The 21,330-nt window shown below is 40.3% G+C and overlaps 1 protein-coding gene and 1 non-coding gene across 2 annotated transcripts in view; one reads left to right on the plus strand and one right to left on the minus strand.

Annotated features, from left to right (window-relative positions):
• The window catches only part of LOC128044535 (protein argonaute-4), a 38,428-nt gene that overhangs the window by 12,271 nt on the left and 4,827 nt on the right, over positions 1–21,330 (minus strand). Inside the window, exons 2-15 of the mRNA XM_052636809.1 lie at positions 19,794–19,959; positions 13,995–14,115; positions 11,416–11,597; positions 11,105–11,241; positions 10,880–11,014; positions 9,797–9,884; positions 7,335–7,482; positions 6,970–7,089; positions 6,718–6,846; positions 6,393–6,526; positions 5,116–5,300; positions 3,710–3,869; positions 2,209–2,524; positions 1,783–1,917 (exon numbers count right to left, since the gene is read on the minus strand). Coding sequence (XP_052492769.1) covers positions 1,783–1,917; positions 2,209–2,524; positions 3,710–3,869; positions 5,116–5,300; positions 6,393–6,526; positions 6,718–6,846; positions 6,970–7,089; positions 7,335–7,482; positions 9,797–9,884; positions 10,880–11,014; positions 11,105–11,241; positions 11,416–11,597; positions 13,995–14,115; positions 19,794–19,959 — 2,156 coding nt within the window. The remainder of the gene's footprint in view (positions 1–1,782; positions 1,918–2,208; positions 2,525–3,709; positions 3,870–5,115; positions 5,301–6,392; positions 6,527–6,717; positions 6,847–6,969; positions 7,090–7,334; positions 7,483–9,796; positions 9,885–10,879; positions 11,015–11,104; positions 11,242–11,415; positions 11,598–13,994; positions 14,116–19,793; positions 19,960–21,330) is intronic.
• Positions 20,052–20,124, plus strand: TRNAD-GUC (transfer RNA aspartic acid (anticodon GUC)). The gene has a single exon. It is a non-coding gene; the product is annotated as a tRNA-Asp (tRNA).

Here is a 21,330-nt window from a genome sequence, read left to right on the forward strand (position 1 = left end):
ATGAGGAGAAGGAGGCAATGGAATGGGGAAAATTGAAATTTTGAAAAATAATGGATAATTAATGAAGTGAGGCTCTGGAGAAGGCAGAAAGGATTCAAACCAAAAGCACTGGGCTGGAGTGGGGAAGCATAAGTGGGAGAGGTTAGCGTTCAAGATTCGAGGAACAGGGTAAGAAAACACAAGATTTAGCTAAATTTGAAAGCAGAGGAGAGGAAGCTGAGAAAATTCATGCCTTCACAATTTTGTTTTCTGGAGGAAACAGAAGGTTGCTCTATTGCTGGCAATGTAAGTTGTTGGCAATGAAGGTGTCATGGTTAGGGTTGGGGACTTGAGAAGAGTATAAAGGATTGGAACAGATGCTACGGAGAATAGGAAAAATGAAAAAAAAAAAATTGCAGCATCAAAGGCCTGGCTGAGACTTGCTATCAAGAACTTGTAACATGGTTCATTATCGAATAAATGACTTTTTTCCTCAGCAACTTCAACCAGCCTAAGAGTAGAAGCAAAGGAAACAGGCAAGCACATTAATTCAGAGCTGGGGACTGGCAAGAGGCATATTTAGAGGACTGAAGATGTTGGTAAGTGTTAGGGGTGCAAAGTAGACCAAGGATTGGGACTGTCAGTCTTCAAAGGCCAGGAGTAACACCGGACGGTCAAAAATAAAGCTATGAGATAGACTGGGATTTTAGAAAAATGATCTAGGTCTTAAGTTACAGAAATAGCAAGTTGACAGAGGGACGGAGAGTGACAATGAAGGAGGGAATAGCAGGATACTTTGTGCCTAGAGCTCAGGCAAGAGTTCAGGGAAGGTGAATTAGCAGAATCTAAGCAGTACCACCAAGTCAGAGTCTGGGCAATTTGGAAGACAGTATTTTGAATCTGTGCTGATTGATGAACCTATGGCCCAAGGATAAAACCTTAGTTCTCTAATGATTCAGAAAATGAGAAGAAACGGCTCAGTTTTGGATTAGAGACAAAAAGTAAGCAAGCACTAGAAAACAGCGAGAATCACCCACAAGACCACAAGATTAGGCAATGGAAAGAACCGGCCTCTCTGGGAGTCAGTCAGAGGGGACCTGAAAAAGATAAAGTAATGTCACAGGACAGACCACAGGAGTAAAGTCACTCAGCACTATGTGCCTATAATTTACCTGTTTGTACATTAATATCAGATTATAAATAGGCTACACAAAATGTTTTTTTAATCGAATGTTGGAAATTGTACCCAAAATTAACATTCATTTACTAATTTAACCCTTAATAACCATGGAAGCTAGGTATTATATTTACTACACTTTATAGTTAGAACCATTATAGCATAGAGAACTTAACTTGCCCATGATTAGTAAGTGTGACATCATAAGTATTCAAAGGGCATACCCTAAAAATCCTCTGCACTGATGTAAAATTATTTGGAAAAGAAATGCTTCTTTATACCCTAGACCCACGCCTTAGACGTTGATAACAAAAAGTAGCAAATGGCAATAAAGTCCAAATAAATAACCCCTCTCTTTGGAGCTTGTCTATATCACCATAGTGTACCTGGCATGCTTTTTATTCCCCTTCTAAAAACTCTAGAAACCAGTATTACTGTCACATAAGAGAAATATTCAGTCTTGAAACTTGTGTCATTCAGAATTACTCATCTAAGCTCAATTGGATTTAGTATGTTTACTAAATTATTACTAGGCACTTCTGCTTCTAGAAAAAAATTGTATGTATGCCTACTCAAAAACACATTCACTTGCATCAGGTAATAAAGCTTATCCTATGTGTTCTTACCCTTTCTGTTTTATCTGCACAGAAGAGTCGTGTGTGATGTCTTTTCTGCACCACAATATAGGTTATTCCTGGCCGGTAATCTTCTTCCAAGCTAATACATGCCTTTCGAATTGCTATTAGTTCTGGCCAAGCTACCTAGGAGTTAGAAATGGAATGATGTTTAATTGCGAACTTGCCTATCTCTTAGGTATCTCTCAGATCTGATTTACCCAGAGTGGTAGATTGGAGGAAGTTCCATCAGACACTGAGAAGCCCCAGAGGGAACTTTCCTGGTGGCCCACTGGTTCAGACTCCATGCTTCTAATGCAGGGGGCATGGGTTTCATCCCTGGTCAGGGAACTAAGATCCCAGATGCCACATGGTGTGACCAAAAAAGAAAAAAAAATGTAGATGCCCCAGAGGGAAGCTAGAGGATAACAAGATTACCTGTTTCATCTGTCCCTCGGACACCCCTCCACGGTAATAGATGATCCGGGTAGGTTTGAAGCGTGTGGATTTGTAGAACTGGATCAGTAGCTCTCGAACCATGTTGGTAAGATCTTGGATTACCTCCTGACTATAGAGGAGCTCCTGGGAGATCTCCTGGCGAGAGGTCTGCACGCGAACCGTGGCACAGTACCGGCTGGGGTGGCCATCCATACTGCCAACCACAGCCGCGATGGATGGCTTCTTCCCATCGCCTGCTGGGGGGTGCGTGACATCTGCTCCCAGGAAGATGACAGGCTGCTGAAACACTGAGGGCCTGCTCAGATTTAAGGAGACATTGCCACTCAGACATATGGATGAAAATGCTTTCATTTAGCAAGCTCACCAGATACAATCACAGACACAATCTTACAAGAGAGAATAAAGGTGTGCCTGGGAGAGACTTCTAAGGCCCACTGAGTGCCTGCCACCCAGTATCACGAATCTGAATTGACTGAAGCAGCCAACATGGTTCTCCTGCAATAATAGCAGGAAGGAAAGAGTCAAGTGAAAGTGAAAGTTGCTCAGTCGTGTTCAACTCTTTGCAACCCCATGGATAGTCCATGGAATTCTCCAGGTCAGAATATTGGAGTGGGTAGCCATTCCCTTCTCCAGGGGATCTTCCCAACCCAGGGATAGAACCCAGGTCTCCCACATTGCAGGTGGATTCTTTATTAGCTGAGCCACCAGGGAAGCCCAACATGGTTCTTCTGCAATAGCAGGAAGGAAAGAGTCAAGAAAAGAACCTAACCCAAATTTAACAAAATCTCTGTGTGTAAAAGGGAAACTTGGGCTTCCCTCATAGCTCAGTCAGTAAAGAATTTGCCTGCAATGCAGGACATCCAGGTTTGATTCCTGGTTGGGAAGATCCCCTGGAGAAGGAAATGGCAACCCACTCCAGCATTCTTGCCTGGAGAATCCCCTGGGCAGAGGAGCCTGGCAGGCTACAGTCCACGGGGTTGCAAGAGTCAGACACAACTTAGCGACTAAACCACCACCAAAGGAAGAACTTGCGCAGAACAGTCTCTCTTAGGATCCTGGGGTTTCTACAATGGAGACTGAATTGCAGAATGCACATGAAATGAGGACCAAACCCCCAAGATGTGAGACTTAAGGGAGAGAATAAAGTTCGTCTCCTTCCCTATTCTGTTTTTCTCCATAGTATTTATCACTTTGACCACGTAATTTACATTTATTTTACTTGTTGTGTATACATACACACACGTGGTGGGCCAGGCCTGCCAGGCTCCTGTGAGCCATCAATCAGGGAAGTCTAGTGGTACCTTCAGGGGTTATCTACTGAGAGGGGCCACAAGGAAGCCTGATGAAGAGCCGGACATGTTCTATATTTAACCTGGATGATGGTTACAGGAATGCATATGTGTATCAGATCTGTTTTATTGTAAATTATGTAAGTTAGATTTTAAAAAACAAATGGAAAACACAGAGTTCAGGATCTTACCTTTGATGAGGTACAAGCACGTTGTTAATTCCTCCAAGCTTTGCGTTTATCTTCAGGCAAAGGTTGGAAAGGGTTTGAGGTGAGGTCTTCACTACATTTTTTACCTGGACACATTGTGTAGCCATTCCTAGAAGTGTATCTCCAACACGCTTCACCTCCGCTACAAAAATAAGTTTATTAATTCATTGTAAATGTTGATATATTCGCCAAAATACTAGAAGTAAAGGGAGAAAACTCCTACATGTTAACTTTCACAGAGTGCCTACCATATATTGTACATTGTGCTACCAGCTATTCATATGTGGTCCTTTTATCTGCTAAATCCTGAGGGCAATTTTTTTTTTTTTTTTGAAAGGTCCTCTCCCTTTCCTTCTCTCCTGCAGGCCTGGAAGCCAGCCCACTTCCTCTGTTCCACCATGCTGCCTGCCACCACTCACTCAAAAGTCTTGAGGTTCCTTTTCTCACAGGACTGGTCTGGGCAAAGAAATTAATCTCCCCAGCTTCTCTTCCTTAGTACACACACCAGCCCTTTGAATTTTAAGGGATTCTTTTCCTTCCTCCAACTCCCTCCCTGCTCTAAACACGATAGGAAAAGAGAAGCTAACAAAAGATAACAAATATATAGAGAACTGAAGACATGTTATAACGTTCAAATCGCTGGTCTACGTTGTTTCCAAAGCCTTTGCTTAGATGATAACCAAAAGAAATTTGTATCATTCCTCTTATAAGAGATACACACTAAGCAGTTCCTGTTCTGGAAGTGGCAGGCTCCCCCTTCCTGATACTCCCAAGTACTTCTCACCAGACATTCTAGTTCTCCCTACTTTGGGGGCTATGGTAGAACTGCACTACCCTCATTCCCACTGCATCTCTTGCCCCCTATCCCAGGCTGGGTGGGCCATATAGTTGTCTGTGGCCAAGAAATTGCAGAAGCTAAGAACCCTCCAGAGACTTCTCTGTCGGTTGAATGGTTGACTCCACCCTTCCAATGCAGGGAGCGTGGGTCTGAACCCTGGTCGAACGCAGACCACAAATGCCTCGGGGTGTGGCCAAAACAACTCCCCCACAAAAAAACACAAAATAAATAAAAACCTCCCCAGGCTTTCTGTGTTAAAAAAAAAAAAAACAGACCAACTCTCCAGAGTTCTTTTCTCTCTGCCTTGGGGCCAGCAACATTCTAAACAGTGACTGGGTTCCGGAGTGAAAATGATATGATGACATGGCACAGAGGCTGCAATTTACCTTCAATGGATACACAGCAAGAGCAAAAAAAAAAAAAAAACCTTTGTTGTTTTGAGCCACTGAGTGATCTGGGTTGTTTTTGACTGCAGCATAAGCTAGTTTATCCTGAATGCTACACCAATTACTTGAAATCATCCCTCATTCAACATGAAAGGGGTCCATACCATATACTGGCGTCTTCCCAGGCAAGATAACCACTATAAGCTGCAGGCCCACGTATGTCATTTTCAGGTGTTTAAACATGGGCTCCACGCTGTCAGCACCTTGTGCGTACTTGCAGAAACATGGCTGACCCTGGATGGGCATTCCTGCATCCTTAGAGATTTTACGGAGCTGGTCCGTGAAACTCCTGTTAAAATAGAATCGGTGGCACAGTGCTCTCATTTCAGGGCACATTCTTGGCATTTAGCTCCCTCTAAGATATTTCTTTCAGTTCTGTACATTTTTAGCCAAAATTATTAACAAACAAACAAACAAAAAAAGCCCATCTTTAACTGGTTGCCAAAAACAGCCTAGAAGTTCTATCACTGCAATTATAATGCAGAAGATTCTGTATTACTAAACTATCAGATTATAATTTGGAATTAAAAAAAAAAAAAGTTATGCCTCAGCTGGGCCTCAGGGCCTAGAATAGCATTCTTGTTCAAAGAATTTCTTTAAACATTCAAGTCAGTGATTCAGGACTGAAGATAAAAGCGAGGTCAAAATTTCAGGTAACGTGTATTTTGGCAAGCCAGGTATCAGAATAGGTGGGTAACACCCTGTCACAAAATCACCATATTTAGGATTATATTCAAACTTGTAACAGATTTGATTCCATAACAATGCCAAAGAAACCATCATTTTAAGAAAACGCAAAATTCACAGGTTTAAATTTTGGATTTGAGAAGTTACTCCAGTCTATGTATAAAGTTTTCAGGATAACTTCTTTGGTGCATTTGCCAATATTTTGTAGGATTCCTTTCTTTCACCCTAGTTCCCTTTTCCTGTGTTAATTTTTCCACCCTGCTCACTAACCTCATTTATATAGATAACCGCATCTGTAAGATGTGAACCAAAGATCTGAATCAGTGACCTTGCAGTCAGACAAGCTCCCTAGTTAATTACAATAATTAAAAATGAGCTAGTTTTTATCTTATCTGGAAAGATACAATTAACCCCAAAGGAAGCTTCACTAAGAACTCAAGAAATTGCCAATCAGCACCACTTCAACCTTGTTAGTCACAGATTTCTGCTCTAAAATGTCGGCATCTGAGTCAGATTCTTAAGCTAATTCCCAGGTTTGCAATTCATTATAAGAACAAGGTCTTTTTCCTATAGCCAGATGGTGTCACTATAGGAGTCAGGGGTTCAGTGCCAGTGTACACAGCACATTCACATAAAGATGGTATTTTCATATCTGCAAGGGATATTACTAAGTCGAAAATATGAAGATACTCACTTTAGTAAATCTTCCCTACATTGTTTCTGAGGCGCAAAACAAGCAACTGCCCAAACTTTAATTTCAATGCCAGCATAAAACTGCTTTCCTCGCATGTCCCAGACACCCTGGTTGGGTGTGGCTACCGTTTTGTTCTTTAAAACAAACAAACAAAAGAAACAGAGAAAAGACATTACAATCTAAGTTCATTTTAAAGTTGATGAGAGGATACATAAAACTCTATTTGATATTAGTCAAAAGACAAAAAGCAACAATGAGCAAAGCAATGGGTAAATTCAGTGTGGTATTGTTGGAAGAAACTTGTTGAATAAAATAAAAGGCTTACCCGGCCCCCATACTGCAGCATTGGTGCTGGAAGAACCCTGCCTGTGAGCTCTGTCATTTCATTGTGGACAACAATACCAAATTCTTTAAGGTATGGGTCAGGTCCACCCACCATGCTGTTACTCTTCACCTAAAGAACAGGAAAGCCTGCATATATAAAAACCAAAGAGTAACTGTGTCCCATCCGGCATTTTCTATTGTCTCTTTTTTTAATCTGAAAGCTAGCTTATCGTAAAGACCATGCCTTACTGACCAGTCTACTGATTTCTTCTTGTCGGTCAGGAGCAGATCTTGCTGTGGCCTTGATCATCGTGGAAGTCTGATTGTCTGTGAGCTTCTTTATACATCGCTGTCCTGCCACTATATTACAAACCTATCAAGAGGCAAAGAGGAATTAGTTTGTGTCTTGGGCTTCTGTATCTTAAGATTTGCTGAAGTGCAGCTTACATCTTCCATTTCCAAACAAATGAAAATTCTGCTATAAGGTGAAGTTACCCATCCAGAATATTTCAGAGATTAATATTAAATTCTATCACTAGTTTAGAACATGACTTTAAAACACACAAACACACATTCAAGAGACTGGCAGAATGGAAAAGAAAATTTAGTTTAGCTTACCTCAAGTGGCAAGTATGTATGCTTTTGTTCTTGTCCCACTTGGAGACAGGGAAGATGGGGGTATTTCAGCTGCAGATTGTACTTTTGCTTAAAATATTGAGCTACTGTACATTCCATAGCTTGACCATTTTCTAACTGTAAGGGAAACCTATAAGAGAGAATATCTTTTTAGAAATTTCTTCAAGCTCTTTTTTTTTTTAAGCAAGCAAACAAAAGCCTACTAACATTGTCTACTTTGACCAATCACTTAAAAAACAAAGGTCAATCGTTACTTAGCCATTTTCACTTAAGCCATCTTAGTCTTTAATCAAGACAGCGATTGTGTTGGAATTTTCCATGTTTGTTTGTTGAAGCTAGGATGAGAAAAAAATTTAATTAAAAGGGAAAAAGAACTTAAATTAAGAAGCTGCAGAACCAGAAAATACACAGATTCACTAAAGATCAGTTAACACTTATCAATATAAATACAATCTCTTGCTGGCTTTTTTTTTTTTTTTTGGCTGCACAGGTCTTAGTTGCAGCATGCAGTTCCCTGACCAGGGATCAAACCTGGGCCTCCTGTATTGGGAGCATGGAGTCTTAACCACTGGACCACCAGCAAGTCCCTCTTGCTGACTTCTTAGAGATGAGTTAATGCAAATACGGTCCTGGACCATCCACTTATGAGTTTTAATTGCTTAAGAGAACTTCTGGTAAAATGAGTGCAGCATAGTTACTGGGGCCACATTTTTAGATCCCCAAACCAGGACAAATATATGTTGATTTGGAGTCCACAAAACCAAATACATGAACTTGAGACCATGTCAAGATACTTGATACAAACTGTAGAATGTGATTTAAAAGACTTTTTATTTGGCTCTTCCACGAGACAAATTATCTCAAACAACTTGGCACAGTGATAACTTTAATCTTGTTTTTTAACTGTTAATGCCCCACAAAGTAATAATGCAGTGAGGATCATCTATGTGATATTTAAATCTATGTGCTTTTAGTTTTTAAGCAAACATTATATAGTTCCATAAGTTTAATTATTCTTAGAGGGTGTGCTGTGCTGTGCTTAGTCACTCAGTTGTGTCTGACTCTTTGCGATCACATGGACTGCAGCCCGGCAGGCTGCTCTGTCCATGAAATTCTCCAGGCAAGCATACTGGAGTGGGTGGAAAACCCTCCTCCAGGGGATCTTCCCAACCCAGGGATCAAACCCAGGTCTCCTGTATTGCAACCAGATTCTTTACCTCTGAGCCACCAGGGAAGCCCATCCTTATAGGGTAACATGCAGTAATTAAATAATGAAAAAAGACAAGATATTTTTAAAAATGCTATAAATCTTTCACTATAACAAATGCTATAGTGACTTTTATTTTCCCTAGAGAATGCATTCAATGGTATAACACAAAGAATAAATAGAATATCACTTTATAACAAGAAATTCATGTGACGTGTACATGAGTTCATACTGAAGAACATGTTCAAATCAGACTGAATTGATATACTACTACATTTATCCAGAGGCCACTCTAAAATTTCAGTTATCTAGAGCAAAGTTATGTAGGTGATTTTGATTACACTTGTTTGAAAAAGTCTTCTTAGTAAGTATGTAAAATAATGTAAAGTTAATATAGTTAAGTTCATGCTCTTAGAAAAGCCAATATTTATATTTATGCCAGACATGAGTTTAATGATCTTGATTACAAGAATAAAACTTACATATATGGTAATTTAAAAAGCACTTTCATATATATTTTCTCATTAGGCACAGTTCACAGTGGATTAGAAGTTAGGTGATTAGAAAAATGAAATTGAGGAAGTATAAATGAATCTGCTGCTGGAGGCATGCCATACACACTGACAGCTGGAAGAAATGACAGTTAGCTACAAAAGAGGGGAGAAAAATCCACATAGAACTCAAAGCAATATATATCTTCCCATGACAGCTTTTATGACATACAGCTCTTAATAGGTCCTTTTGGGCCATGCACTGAGAATTACAACCCTAGAATAAATGATGTTTTTAACGATGACCCTGCACCATTACATGAAAGTTGATCTATGTTCAGCATATTTTAAAGGCAAGAAATACATTTTATTAGTATTTCTATCAAAAACATTTAAAGGGTTTTTAAAAGCTTTGGTGTTTAAAATGAAGATCTGGGTGAGTTTTTTTAATTATAATGTGTGCGTGCCTGCTAAGTCACTTCAGTTGTGTCCGACTCTGTGACACTTTGGATTGTAGCCCTCCAGGCTCCTCTGTCCATGGAATTCTTCTGGAGTGGGTTGCCATGCCCTCCTTCAGGGGATCTTCCTGGCCCAGGGATTGAACCCGTGTCTCTTGTGTCTCCTGCATTGGCAGGTGGGTTCTTTACCACTAGCGCTAAAATGGGACACCAATTTCTCAAATTATTATAGTAGCTTCCTTCGATACAAAAAATGTAATGGTACAATTTTAGATGTGGTTAACATACGTTTGATGACTGGCTGGCCGTCTGGTCACATTACACACTCGATATTTTCGTTTCATCTGTCCACAATGGGTCACCTCAACTTTCAGACCTGAAGTTAAAAAAAACATCAAAACATCAGTATTAATTAAAATCATAGTGACCACACACAAAAAAAGATTTGAAGGTTTTCTTCAGAAAGGCATGACATTGTACAAGACAAAGTTTGCAAACATGGGAACAATTTCATCATGCATGTGCTAAAAAGCCTCAGCCAAGCAGAAAAAATTAGAACCCAGATGAGTGAAGACTAGCAACCTACTTTAGTGTATTACTTCATTCAATAAATATATATCATGCATCAATCATGGTTTAGTGCTGACTTAAGTCTTAGACCTAGAGGTAGCCCTAACGAAGCTTATGGCATAATGAGAAGAGATAGCTAACAAGCAAAGCTAAGAAATTCTGAGAATAAACAAACTTGTATTATTGTATTAATCTGAGAAATCTTAGAAATCTGAGACTCACTCATCCTGATCCTTCTCTCGGCTTCTCCAGGAAGCCAGGAGGAGGGCCACCCTGAACCCCAGAGGGCAGAGGAAGACACAGGGGAATGCAGGGAGATGAGGGATGGGGGAAGGGGAGCAAGAACAGCATGTGAAGTTAGACACCTAGGGAAACACACACACTCCCACACACACACATAGAGGCGAACACCAGGGGTATCCATCTCTGCCCCAATCAGAGAACACTGGGGGAACATCACAGAAGGAGTGGGCACCCATGAGACATTTCAGTCCTTCCATTTTATTAAAATGGAGGTTTTCAAGTGAATAAAAGTAACAGTTACTGAGTGCCTGACGGGTGCTAGAAGTTTATACACCCAGTTGCATTTAATTCTCACAGCAACCTTACAAGATTCATATCATTATTTTTACCTTAGACATGAATACACTAAGGCTTACAGTGGTTAAGTAACTTGCCCAAAGCCCCAGTGATAGAACTGGCAGGAATGGGATGGAAGCCCTGGAGTGTCTGACTGTGAGACAGTGCTCCTTGGACCACACTGAGCTGCCTAACCAAGACCACAATGATGCAAATACCTACCTCTGATTTCTTTGGTAAACTTGACACGCTGGGAGTCTGTTAGAGGTTTGGTTTGTTCATTGATGTTCTGAATGTCTAAAACTTCACACATGAACTCAATGATAGGCTGAGCCCGGTAGAAAGCAGTTGCAGATACTAAAACAGAGAAGGATACTTAGCTTCAGGGAAAGGGAAAAGACCAAAAAACCAGCCCAAAGAGTAAACGGTAATGGAGTTCCATCCTACCATCAATATTGAGCATCATATTCCACATGGCGGGTCTCACAGACTGATGAAAGCCAAACCAAACCTCCCTGCCCCCTCCCAGAGGGTGGTAGTAACCTTCAGGAGGTGAGAAAAAGGAGCGACCCACTGGAGTGTACCTGAAGAAACAAGAATTTGCATGTTTCACAATAAAAACTTGAAAGGATCTTTCATTTCACTCTCAACTTTGTAAACTAGGTTCAAGTTTGAGCTGTGATTTATGCAGAAGTCATGGGCACCGATGCAACCTACCAACCAAAGTCTGACATTTGTGGCAGAGAATTCAGACTGACCTCATGGAGGGAAGGTGTCTTGTGATAACATCAAGTGCTTGAACTGAGTCATCTGGGACTTCATTCAAGTGTCCGGCCAAAGCTTCTAAAAGTAACTGAAGGCTCACAACTGACACCCACTGAACAGACACTTTAAAGGTTTGGTCTTTACCCTCACCTGGAAGGGTCACTTCCATATCAACCTAAGGAAAAATACATACACAGACACATTTACAAAGGCTGAGAGACTCCAGGAATAGTCAATATAGTATACCTATAAGAAGATCTAACACTTTCTGTAACTGCTAAACATTGGAAACAACCTATGCTCCATCAGTAGGGGGATAATTTAATATTGAATATTATGTAATAGTTAAAGTAGATGCTATAACATAGATGAACCTTAAAAACATTATGCTATGTGAAATAGCCAGACGTAAAATGACAAACATTGTATGATTCCTCTTACATGAGGTACCTAGAAAAAATTCATAAAGACTAGAAGTTGAACAGTGGTTACCAGAGTGGACAGTGGTCATGGTTGCATAACAATATGAATATATTTAATGCCACTGAATTGTACACTTAAGAATGGTTAAAATAGTAAATTTTATGTTATATATTATTTAACCACAATAAAAAAAATTTTTTAAGTATGATAGGTGTAAATGTACAGAGATGGAAAGATCGCCCAGATATATTGTTAAGTGAAAAATGAAAAAATAAATCACAGAACAATACGCAAACAAATAATAATATATATAAACATGCAGAAATGGGCTTCCCTGGTGGCTCGGTGGTAAAGAATCCACCTGCAATGCAGGAAACACAGGTCTGGTCCCTGGCCGGGACTATCCCCTGGAGAAGGAAATGGCAACCTACTCCAGTATTCTTGCCTGGGAAATCCCACGGACAGAGGAGCCTGGCGGGCTACAGCCCTTGCGGTAGCAAAAGAGTGAGACACCTCTTAGCGACTAAACAACAACAACAAACATGTATAAATAGCTAACGCACATAAAAATACCCGCAAGGACACATACTGGACTATGACAGTAGTTTCCTTTGAAAATGAAAATGGGATTGAGGATGCGAGCAGGTGGGGAGGCAGGAAAACATAACATTTCCAGATTGTCTGAATAAGTTTATAACGAGTATATAATTATGTATTGCTTTTAAATTTTAAGAGCAAATGTCTTAAAAGTTTATGTGGTATTATAAATATTTTCATAAGTGAGTGTTACACAATATTTTACAAGTAATAAAAATTCTACTGTTCAGATTCAGGTGGCACTTTTACACTGTGAGAAAGTTGGAACATGTGTAAAGATGAAATTAGTTCAGTTCAGTCACTCAGTCGTGTCTGACTCTTTGCGACCCCATGGACTGCAGCACACCAGGCTTTCCTGTCCATTAGCAGTTCCCGGAGCTTATTCAGACTCATGTCCATCAAGTCGGTGATGCCATCCAACCATCTCCCTCTGTTGTCCCCTTCTCCTCCCACCTTCAATCTTTCTCAGCATCAGGGTCTTTTCAAATGAGTCAGTTCTTCGCATCAGGTGGCCAAAGTATTGGAGTTTCACCTTCAACATCAGTCTTTCCAATGAATACCCAGGACTGATTTCCTTTAGGATGGACTGGTTGGATCTCCTTGCAGTCCAAGGGACTCTCAAGAGTCTTCTCCAAGACCACAGTTCAAAACCATCAATTCTTCGGCACTCAGATTTCTTTATAGTCCAACTCTCACATCCATACATGACTACTGGAAAATCCATAGCTTTGACTAGATGGACCTTTGTCGGCAAAGTTATATCTCTGCTTTTTAATACGCTGTCTAGGTTGGTCATAATGTTTCTTCCAAGGAGTAAGCATCTTTTAATTTCATGGCTGCAGTCACCATCTGCAGTGATTTTGAAGCCCCCCTAACCCCTCCCGCCCAAAAAAACACAAAGTCTGTCATTGTTTTCATTGTTTCCCCATCTATTTGCCATAGAGTGATGGGACCAGATGCCATGATCTTCGTTTTCTGAATGTTGAGCTTTAAGCCAACTTTTTCACTCTCCTCTTTCACTTTCATCAAGAGGCTCTTTAGTTCTTCTTCGCTTTCTGCCATAAGGGTGGTGTTATCTGCATATCTGAGGTTATTGATATTTCTCCTGGCAATCTTGATTCCAGCTTGTGCTTCTTCCAGCCCAGCGTTTCTCATGATGTACTCTGCATATAAGTTAAATAAGCAGGGTGACAATATACAGCCTTGATGTACTCCTTTCCCGATTTGGAACCAGTCTGTTATTCTATGTCTAGGTTCTAACTGTTGCTTCTTGACCTGTATACAGATTTCTCAGGAGGCAGGTGAGGTGGTCTGGTATTCCCATCTCTTGAAGAATTTTCCACAGTTTATGGAAATAATCAATCTAAATTCTAACAGTCAATTATTGATTAATTTAAAAACAAGAGAATATGTACAGAATAACAAATCTATCATCACCATGAGAAATAGCTTTACGAATTGAATTATCATTAGAAAGGGAAACATCTTTGCCCTATGTAATTACTACTAAATGACCTAAGTTTAATAAATGTTTCTTGCTGTTAACACTTACCCTATCCCGTCCAATTGGCAGTGGATGTGCTGTGTACATGTTTCTTTTGCCATCATAGCCAGGCTGCCGATCACCAAATATTTGCATCTTGAAGTGCCGCACCATTGTATCTACTACCTCCCTTAACAGTAATGGAGACAGTGGAGGTTAGCTCTGAGAAATGGTGGTGAACAGGAAACTGTCACTATAACTTAATTATCTAAATTCAGGTCAAAACTTCTTGGAGGACCTCCCTGGTAGTCCAGCAGTTAAGACTTCCTGGAGAAGTCTTGAGACTTGGGTTCCTGGAGAACCCAACCCAGAGGGTATGGGTTCGATTCCTAGTTGGGGAGCTAAGATGCCAGCAATATTGTAACAAAGTCAATAAAGAGTTTAAAAATAGCTCAGAGCAAAAAAAGAAAAAGATGACCCAGGCCAGTTTTGCCTGGAATATGAGGATCAAAATTCTTTGGAAAAAGCAAGAGTTAAAGTTACAGATTCAAGTAATTGAAACAAAACAAAACAAAACAGCAAGTGAACAAAAGCAATCACGGGATGACAATAAAAAAGGAGGCAATAAAAGGAAAGAGAAGAAAATTTGCAGCACCTTCTCAAATTCTTGCTTTCGAAAACCCTCTCTTATGATAAGTAGAACTTTATAAGAGTAGCCTATCTTAGGTCTCTAAATTTGGCATGTTCATAACTGAACGATAATAAGTTTGTTATCAAATATGCATCCTTATGCAAGTACACTGGTTTTGGAAAAGAGAGTGGGCAGACATCTGAGGATCAATAAATCTAAGATGCATCATAGTCAACAGACTAAGGCAACTCCTTTGACTAATGCTAGTAATTTATTATTCTGCCCTGTTGTTGTTCAGTCACTCAGTCATGTCCGACTCTTTGCGACCCCATGACTGCAGCACACTAGGCTTCCCTGTCCTTTGCTATCTCCTGCAGCTTGCTCAAACTCATGTCCATTGAGTCGGTGATGCCATCCAACCATCTCATCCTCTGTCGTCCCCTTCTCCTCCTGCCCTCAATCTTTCCCAGCATCAGGGTCTTTTCCAACGAGCTGGCTCTTTGCATCAGGTGGCCCAAGTAGTGGAGCTTCAGCTTGAGTCCTTCTAATGTCGTATTATATGCCAAACTGCTTCCAAGTAGTATAAAGAAGGGAGCATCATAAAATCTCCTCCTCGCATAAAATACCCCCATTCCATTACTAGTGTAGTTCCTTTCTTTTTAGAATGAGAGCCTTTCTCTCAATCAAACATGAACAGTGTTTTGTCATATACACCATATCACACTGTCTGCAGGATCTAAGATGAATGCAGATGTGGGGAAACTAGAATCTACTGTTTAAGATGGATAGAATTGAATCTGTGAGACTCTGGAATGCTAGTCAATGAAAAATCAGGTGCTATGTCTCACCAACATTAGTGAGCCCATGTGTGTGAACTGTATCTTAAAAGTCAAAATAAATCACAATAGCTAAGGCACTGGGGCTTCCCTAGTGGCTTAGCAGTAAAGAACCCACCTGCCAATGCAAGAGACACAGGTTAGATCACTGGGATGGAGAAGATGCCCTGCAGAAGGAAATGGCAACCCTCTCCAGTATTCTCGCCTGGGACATCCCATGGACAGAGGAGCCTGGTAGGCTACAGTCTGTGTGGTCACTAAGAATCTGACACAACTTAGCAACTAAACAACAACACACAAAAAGCTAAGGCATTAACACTATCACAAATGAAATCCATGGGAAAGTCACATGTTTTCAAACTAAGTCATGCAATTGCAAAAAACTGATGGAGAAATATAGTTTCATACATTCCCAATTTTAAAAAGTTGACTTAAGAATAGTATATTTTCCGACTAAGAGGGTAATTTCTTATCTTACATTCTTAAAATATAACCATAAAATTTTACAGTAAGAAAACATACTTTCACCTCTATTCTCACTTAATCTTCACAACAACCTGTGAGTCAAGCAGCGCAATAATTTTTCTCAAAGAGAAAAAAATAAAAATTCAGAATGGCAAGTAAGTTGCCCCTGGTCACACAAAATGGCAGAGTTGTGTGACCTTGGACAAGTTACTTACTCTCTCACATCTATTTCTTCATTTGTAGGGTTTTACAATCGTAAAACCCACCACAAAAATCGTCATATTAAGTGAATAAGTACACATAGACTATTTAGAACAGTGCTTGTCATGCAATAAGCCTACTCCTTGCAGGACATTTGGTCCTGTCCAAAACATCCATGAAACATTTGGTCCACACCAAGAGGGCCTTGATATTCAGCTCTGTCCGAAACAAAAATCTGGCATGGGCTGAATATGTTCACAGACGTTTTGAATAGGACCAAATTTCAGGGACCTTTTGACATGGACCAAATATCTTATGGATGTTTTGGACGAGACTATATGGCTGCGGGACTTCCCTGGTGGTCCAGTGGCTAAGACTTAGCGTTCCCAAAGCAGGGGGCCTGGGTTCAATCTGTGGTCAGGGAACTAGATTCCACGTTCACAACTAAGAGTTTGCACAACTAAGAGTGAGCCTGCTGCAACGAAGATTTCACGTGCCACAATTACGACCCAGTGCGGCCAAATAAATACATAAAAATAAGTATTCTTTTAAAGGGGGGCTTCCCTGGTGGCTCAGTTGGTAAAGAATCTGCCTGCAATGTGGGAGACCTGGGTTCAATCCCTGGGCCAGGGAAGATCCCCTGGAGAAGGAAATGGCAACCCTCTCTAGTATTCTTGCCTGGAGAATTCCATGGATAGAGGAGCCTGACAGGCTACAGTCCATGGGGTCACGAAAGAGTTGAACACAACAAGTTGGTGATGGACAGGCGTGCTGCAATTCATGGGGTCGCAAAGAGTTGGACACGACTGAGCGACTGAACTGAGCAACTAACACAAACTTTTTTTTTTTTAAGGATTTTCTTAAAAAAAAAAAAAAAAGACTAAATGGCTGCTAACCAGCCTATTTACTCTGGTATGCTCAAGGATATAACTCCAGGAATCTTCATTTCTCTTGAATCATCAAAATTATCCACTCTACTGAATTATTCTCTTAAGCATAAAAATACCTATAATTTCTCTCATCTTAAAAACACTGAAATTTGACCCTTCCTCCTCTTCTGAGCAGTCCATTTCTCTACTTACCACTGCGTCAATCTCTTAACAAAGTTGTCTCTAACTGCTCCTCTCCATTCTCTCTTCAATCTTCTCTCATGAGGCTTTTTCTCCTTTAAAAGTACTCTTATCAAGGTCCCCAGTGAGCCCGACATTGCAAAATTCAATGCTCCCTGAACATTAGATGATCAATTCTTTCAGCTTAAAATAGGTTCTTCCCTTGCCTCCTCACTCTGCCCTGGTTTTCTTTCATCCCAGTGGCCTCTCTCCATGCCACCAGTCTCCTTGCTGATTCTTCCTCATCTCCCCAGTTTGCAGGCACTGTTACCTCAAGACTCAGTCTGGGAGTCTCACTTTCTTTAACCACACTCACTTCCTACATGATCTCACCCAGTCTCATGGTTTTACGATCAATATACTGATGACTCTCAAATGTCTGTCTCCAGCCTATAACCTGGCCCCTGAGCCCAACCTCATGTATTCAACTTCCTGCTTGAGGTCTCCACTGGGATGTCTAGCAGACATCTCAATCATAGCATTTCAAAAACTACAGCTCTCCTGACCTGCCACCCCTGTTGCCTCTCCCACAGTTTTCTCCATTTCGATACATGGCAACTCCATCTCTCCCTCTGCTCAGGACAAAAACCCTGGAATCAGCCATGATTCATTTCTTTCATACCTCACCTTTAATCCATCAACAGATCTTGCTGACACCACCTTTAAAATATTTGTAGACTCTGACCACTTCTTATCACTAGCTCTTTTACAACCCAAGTTCAAGTCACCATCCCTTTTCACTTGAATCATTACAAGAGCTTCCTAATTGATTTCTCGGCTTTGCAGCCTTAAGTGCCAGGCTTCATCTTCAACACGGCAGCCAGAACGATCCATTCAAAATCTAAGTTAGTCACATCAAACGTCTACTCAAAACCCATCTAATCAGAGTAAGCACTAAAGTCCTAGGACGACCTGCAAGACTGCTTGATAAGGCCCTTAGGAGTTTCTCCATCACTCTTCCCCTCACTTACTCCAGCAATACAGGCTTTATCTGCTATTCCTTGAATACACCATGCAAGCTGCTACCTCTGCCTGGGGTTCTCTTCAAGGAGCTATCCTTCACCTCTTCCAGGTTTCTCCTCAAATGTCACTTTCCAGTGAGACTTTCTTTAACCACACTATTATAACACACACACACACACACGTATTATGTGTATATTACATGTACATATGATATGCACACACATATATACACACATGCATGCACGCACACATCTTACATAATATATGTGCCACACATATACATGCTTACTCGCTCAGTCATGTCCAACTCTTTGAGACCCCATGGACTGTACCCTGCCAGGCTACTCTGTCCATGGGGATTCTCCAGGCAAGAATACTGGAGTAGGTTGCCATGCCTGCCTCCAGGGGATCTTCCTGACCCAGGTATTGAACCCAGGTCTCCCGCATTGCAGGTAGATTCTTTACCGTCTTAAGAGATACATATTTACAATATACATATATACCATATGCATGTATCTATACATACACACACACACATAAAATCAATGGCCCATCCTCAGTCTGTATCTTCCATCCTTGTTTTATTTTTCTTCATAGACGTTATCAATTAGCAAATAATATGTTTTGTTTATTCATTTACTTTTGGACTCTTCCCCCGTTATAGCATAAGTTCCTCAAGGGTACGAACTTCTGCCTGTTTTTTCATGTTATATTTCCAGAACACAGAACAATGCCTGACACACAATGAGCACTATATGTTGAATACATCAATATTAGCCATTACCATCACTTCTATTACCGTTGGTTTCATTATACAACAGTCAAACAATTAAAGGCTTACATGAGACTGAACTATACCAGAAAGCCAAAAAATTGATCTACAATGAGAAAAAAACCGAGCCACAAAAAAAATTTCACTTGACAGTAGAAGTATTCTTGAAAAGGCAAGAACTATAATATTAATGACTGAATATCAGTGAAGAAACAGAGACAAGGAAAGTGAGTGATCTCAGCACACTAGAAGAAGATCTGTTATAGGGCTATATCTTCACCCTTGGTAAATTCCAGTCGTGCCCGACTCTTAGCGACCCCATGGACTGCAGCCTACCAGGCTCCTCCATCCATGGGATTTTCCAGGCAAGAATACTGGAGTGGGGTGCCATTGCCTTCTCCATTATACAGACCACAATACTTAAATCATCCTTTCTAGACCCCTCTTGGATAATGCTAGAATTAAACAGAGCTTCTCTCTGAGTTTAATTTCTTCAATACTCCAAGATGATTCTTCTGTCTTTACACTGACATTTTTCTCATGTCCAATATCAACACTTAATAATAAAATTTGAATTTCCAGATAGTTCTATTTTCCATAGATATCAAGGGTTTCATCTATTTCTTATAAATTTCTGCTACCTTTGGACAGTGAAAGAGGGACCATTCTTCATTCATTATTTACTGACTGAAGGATGATGTAGCCAGTACTCTGCTAGCATCTCTGAAGGAGAACCAAGTATGAGATAGCATATCTGCTATCAAGAAACTCACCATCTTAGAGAAAAACAAAGCCTACAATGTTAAAAGAGTTTAGAGAACAAGATGATTCATAATAAATAAACTATGTGTATTTAAGTACATATAGAAGTCTATTCTTTTTAATCCTTACCTGTTGACTCTACGAGGCCGTTTTTCTGGTTTAATATCCACATCATAGTGATATACATCTATTTTGGGAATCTGAACCTGAAAATGGTTGGCCAACAGTCGAATTGGTTTTCCGACAGTTCCAAGGCCAGGACGACGAGGGGGCTGAAACAGGCTGGCTGGAGGTCCTGAAGAGATTGAAAGATTATTTGATGTGCTATTGTTTGTGAAGGATAATATTCCCTTCATGATGATAATGATGATAGCTACAGTTGGGAATTCCCTGGCAGTCCAGTGGTTAGGACTCTGCACTGTCAATGCCAAGGACCCAGGTTCAGTCCCTGGTCAGGGAACTAAATTCCCACAAGCTGTGCAGCGTAGCCAAAACAAAACAAATACAGCTACAGTTACTGCGATCTTATCATTCGCTGAACATACTCTGATATAAAAAGTTATGTCAAAAGCTTTTTGGCCTAAGATTCTCTAGATTCCTAAATATTTTTTCCATGCTGCTGTTATTTTGAATATGGGGGATGTTAACAGTAGATACAATATCATGAACTCTCAGATGCACTACTGTCCAAAACCTTTTATCAGTATCAGTAGATCTATAGCCAGGCTTACTAAATTGTACGCATTTTAAAATAAAATCATCTCTAAACTCTGGAGGCCATCATCAGTTCAGGCTGGGGATGATCCATTAATCCTCCACAAATTAGCTTGATTATTACAGTTTTGTACAGCTGTCAGAGATTAAATAGCAGCTATCTTTATCAATTTAATTGCTAATTTAGAAAGTGAAACAATACCAGTGAGGCTAGACTTTCTTCCTTAGAACCTGATATTTTAAAAATCTGGACAATCTGACATTTCCTGACCATAAGATTTAGTTTATTTCTTCAACAAACATTTATTCAGTATACTATCATGTAAGAATCGAATCACCAGTCTATGTCCGACGCAGGATACAGCATGCTAGGGGCTGGTGCACGGTGATGACCCAGAGAGATGTTATGGGGAGGGAGGTGGGAGGGGGGTTCATGTTTGGGAACGCATGTACACCCGTGGTGGATTCATGTCAATGTATGGCAAAACCAATACAGTATTGTAAAGTAAAATAAAGTAAAAATAAAAATTAAAAAAACAAAAACAAAAACAAACATTTATTCACTTATCCCATGTCTAAGCTGTACTTTAGATTCAAGAAAAAGATAGAACCCCTGCCTTGAAGGAACTGACAGTCTAGACCAGCAGTTCTCAACCTGGGGGAGCTTTTGCCCCCAGTAAACATTTGCCAAATTATGTGGAGACCTTCTTGGTTGTCACAAATTGGGGGGTGATACTGACAGTGCACACAACAGCCCCCCAAAATATAGAAGTATTCAGTCCAAAGTATCAAATAGTACTGAGGCTGAGAAACCCTGGTCTAGATAGAGCAGTGATTCCAAATTATTCTATTGATGGTTTACAAGATATTCTATAAAAAAGAAAGGTTTCCATAAGCTAAAAAAACCCTGCATATTCTCTTCCCTTCTTAAAACTCCAATATATATATTATC

The sequence above is a fragment of the Budorcas taxicolor genome, chromosome 3 (assembly GCF_023091745.1).
Source record: "Budorcas taxicolor isolate Tak-1 chromosome 3, Takin1.1, whole genome shotgun sequence".
In the NCBI taxonomy this organism is placed as follows: Eukaryota; Metazoa; Chordata; class Mammalia; order Artiodactyla; family Bovidae; genus Budorcas; species Budorcas taxicolor.